Raw genomic sequence first — 3,980 nt, 5'->3', positions numbered from 1 at the left:
GGAGGACTGGACGGGGGGACTAGACAGGGGGGACTGGACGGGGAATAGACGGGGAGGACTGGACAGGGGACTAGACAGGGGACTGGACAGGGGACTGGACAGGGGGGACTGGACGGGGAGGCGGATGCCAGAGGCTGCGCTCAGGAGCATTAACAGAGGATGTGATGTTGGACGGGGAGGGCTGCGGAGAGTTCAGTGGCCAGTCAGGCCTTCCCCTCTCTTCAACTCTGTTCCAACCCCAGGACTTCTGGGAAACGTAGTCTCACTGAAATGCAGGCTACCTTATTTTTGTATTATTATGGGTGTTTGTATATGCCCTAATCTTACACAATCGCGCATGTATTTCTGTTAAATATATCTGATCATGCAGGGCTTCAGTGTTCATGTTTACGTGAATTTGATTACTTTTACACATTCTGAAAAAAATCCATATCCCAGGCTGCTTTTCGTTTCTCGCGCAGGCTCAGTGAGCGCGGGCGAGGAGGCGAGTCGCTGGGGAATGAGTAGAGGGAGACTCTTATCTGGGGGTGAAATTCGACTTTACAACTATGAATTGCGGGGTTTTTTTTATGAAAGTCGCATTTTTGTCAATGTTGAACGTGGGCCAACCAGGTCCGGAGGAAATGTGGTGATATTGGAGGATTTGCAAGGCATTTTAAAACGGTTATTTGCGTCGGAAGAGTGCCAGAGACACACGGAGAACGGTAACCGTTACTGCTCTTTCTGCAGCCAGAATGCCGCGGGATAACAAAACTCCTCTCATCCAGAAAATAGCCAAGCAAGCCTGCGTGACCTTTAAAGGCTTTACGTCTTCGGCCAACGGGGATAATAGTCAGAGTGAACTGATCACCTTGGTGACCGCGGTCAGGGCTGCCGACCTGAAAATTGCTCCCCGGAAAAGCAAACAGAGCTCCGGGGAAGCGGGGCTCCAGGGCCCCCCGGTCACCTACATGCACATCTGCGAGACGGAGGTCTTCAGTATGGGGGTGTTCCTGCTGAGGACCGGCGCCTCCATACCGCTGCACGACCACCCGGGCATGAACGGGATGCTGAAGGTCTTTTACACCTCTTGTCTATTGTGTTGTGGCCTTTGTAGTGTTCTGGCTCGTTCACGTGTCAGCACACACTGAGGCGTGCCTCCATAATCCTCCATTTAAAGGTCATCAAACACTCCATTCACACGTGTCTCAGTTATTGTGCTCACATTATGCACAATCCTCAATAAGTTGTGGGTTGTCAAATTACCACAAACTAATGCAAATAAAGTATTATTTCATTATAGGAGCACATGTACAGGACTTAATGGGAACTTGGGTAACAGGGGGGTCAGTAGGGGCCAACAGCAGATTTTGGCATGGGGGCCTCCGAACAGGTTGTTGTGGCCGTGATGGATATGATAAACTTGATGCTTCCCTGCTGATACTCATCTTATTAAACTGACCACATAACAGCCAGAAGTAAGCAGTGCACGTTCAGTCACTGCTGTTCTGAAACTTTATCAACGTGATCTTCGAAACGTCCCAGAATAGTGTAATTGACATGAATGCTGGTGTGTGAACCTGTCCACTTTAAGTTCAGTGATGTGTAATCACAGCTGCATGTTACCTTACCCATGGAACCATCAGTTCCGCGCAGCGAGCTACAGAGATTTGAATTAAAAAAGAAGAAAAGAGCTCTGGTATTGGATTGGGACTCACATCAGCCTGTATCTTCAGTCTAGGCACAGGAATGAGTATCGGCAAAGAGAGAGTCGAGTCGGGCCGTCCCAGCCATCCCTACATCCACACGGTCTCTGACACCGTTCTTCTTCTATATTCATTCCAATAACTGTAAGCTTGTCTCAGATACATGATACATTTTACTGACAACAGTCCCAAAAATGACGACTGTCAAGATCTTTTTCACAGACCAGCTTAGTCTAGGACTAAAAGCAGTCCTCGGTTTAGAACACCCAGTGACAGTGGACTTGAATTCAGGACTAGGACATGTATCCCAGTCTGACTGTATCTTTATTCTGTACAGCCCACTACGCTTTAGAATCCTTCGCTTTTTCGCACGTGTGTTTGTGGGAACCTCTGTGTTCATGTACTGAAGAATATCACATGTACTTTTATTATAAAGTAATAACTAGATTAATAGGAACATATGATTCTGTATGGTTGTCATTGTGTTTCTGTCCACCTCAAAGATAGTGGACTAAGAGGAAATGTTGTTGTACTAAAAACTGTTGCCACATAATCTTAAGAAAATGAAAAAATGACATCAGAAAATCCGAATAAATGTAATTTTGTGATTAATTATCCAGAGTTCTGTTTTGAAAATCAAACTTTTGGTGAGAAGTCCTGTTAGGCATGCTAAAGACAATAGCTAAGACAATCTAAGGTGATGGAGGTGTAGTGAGAAGAGAAGATTTTTTTACTAATGGTGACAGCAAGCCCTTACTTTACATAACAGTGTTTTCTAATAACCACACGTCATTCCACAAGTCATGCCATGGTAAGCAAGCAAAGTGTATTTATATAGCACCTTCCACAGACACCAGTCACTGAGTGCTTCACAGTCAGAAATAAAATGAAAGAAAATCCTATGTATGTGTTAGCAGTAACCGTTTCCTGTCTCTTGTTCAGGTTCTCTATGGGAAGGTGAGTGTCCGCTGTTTTGACAAGCTGGAGGTCAGCACCGCCCTGCCCCATTTTGAGCCTCCGTTGGCTCCGTTCCAGACGGCCTCCCTGCGGCGCTCTGTGCTCCGCTCAGTCGCTGAGTACTCAGAGAACAGCGGACCGTGCCTCCTCACTCCTGTACGGGATAACCTCCACCAGATCGATGCAGTGGAGGGGCCGGCTGCATTCCTGGATATCCTGGCACCTCCATACAATCCAGATGACGGGCGGGACTGTCACTATTACAAAGTCCTGCAAACTGTGGCAGAGGGGGAAACAGATGGAAAGAGCAACGAGGAGCAGCAGGGAGAGGAGAAGGAGAAGGCAGAGGAGACATGGCTGCTAGAAATCCCTCAGCCAGAGGACTTCTGGTGTGGTGGGGAACCCTACCCAGGCCCTGCAGTCTCTATCTGAAGGAAACCTCTGATCTGAGGAACTATACTGCAGTATAGGACAGTGATAATGTAGAGATATCCATCAACCCACAAGGGGAAACTTTGCCCCCTTTTACAGGGAGGTCAAACATGGGGATCATTATAACTCAAAGGGAATGAGTGCCTTGTTCAAGGATGCTACAGCAGGGCAGAAGCTTGTAGAAACAGGCGCTTGAACTCTGACACCATACACAGAATGGGTGGGTGAACCACCGAACTGCCTTCCACAAACTGTCAATAACCTTGTCAGTACTGAGTTAAGAGTTGACCCAAGGAATTCACATTCCTAATATGGTATTTTACTTTGGACCATTATGTTGCCTTGTACACACATGAACGTCATCAGCCAAGTGTTCTGTGAATGGTGGGGTCCCTGATGTGTGTTGTTTGAGGCTTGGAAAGCCTTTAACACGTTATTTTTTCACTCTGCTGCCGAGGACTTCCACATTGTGACGCGTCTTAATGCCAAAGCCTGTAACTCAAGTTTTACCTGCCTTATTTGTGAATATTGAATGTATACTTATTAAGAGTACCATTTTTAGTGTACACACTTGTTTCTTTTTCCAACACACACACACTACGTTATATATACTTAATTTTTATTTTATGTGTATAACTTATTCCAGATAACATGGTTCCCACACAGGTCTGGTCAGTTAAAGGTGGGGTTTGCGATTCTGGAGAAATCCAGCACCATGACAAATACCATGATACAGAGCGAACAGCGACACAGCAAGTAATGTAACTAACGTTAGCTCGGTTGTGAGTTAGCTTAGCTCGGTTGTGGGTTAGCAAACTGTCCCTACAGTTGCTGCTGTGAAGCTAACAGCCAGAGAAGACAAGACAGTTGCCCAGAGCCAGCACAGCAGCTCCAGACAGCGATACT

General features: G+C 46.5%; 1 protein-coding gene across 1 annotated transcript; it reads left to right on the top strand.

The window, feature by feature from the left end:
- The first annotated feature begins 466 nt into the window (after window positions 1-466).
- Window positions 467-3,980, top strand: adoa (2-aminoethanethiol (cysteamine) dioxygenase a). The gene is made up of 2 exons (XM_044179208.1): window positions 467-1,055; window positions 2,628-3,980. The coding sequence occupies exons 1-2, from the start codon at window positions 735-737 to the stop codon at window positions 3,072-3,074; spliced, it is 768 nt and encodes a 255-aa protein (XP_044035143.1). The 5' UTR covers window positions 467-734; the 3' UTR covers window positions 3,075-3,980.

This window comes from Siniperca chuatsi, linkage group LG20, assembly GCF_020085105.1.
Source record: "Siniperca chuatsi isolate FFG_IHB_CAS linkage group LG20, ASM2008510v1, whole genome shotgun sequence".
Taxonomy (NCBI): Eukaryota; Metazoa; Chordata; class Actinopteri; order Centrarchiformes; family Sinipercidae; genus Siniperca; species Siniperca chuatsi.
The sequence above is the reverse complement of the archived record's forward strand: the minus strand, read 5'-3'. Positions and strand labels throughout refer to the sequence as shown.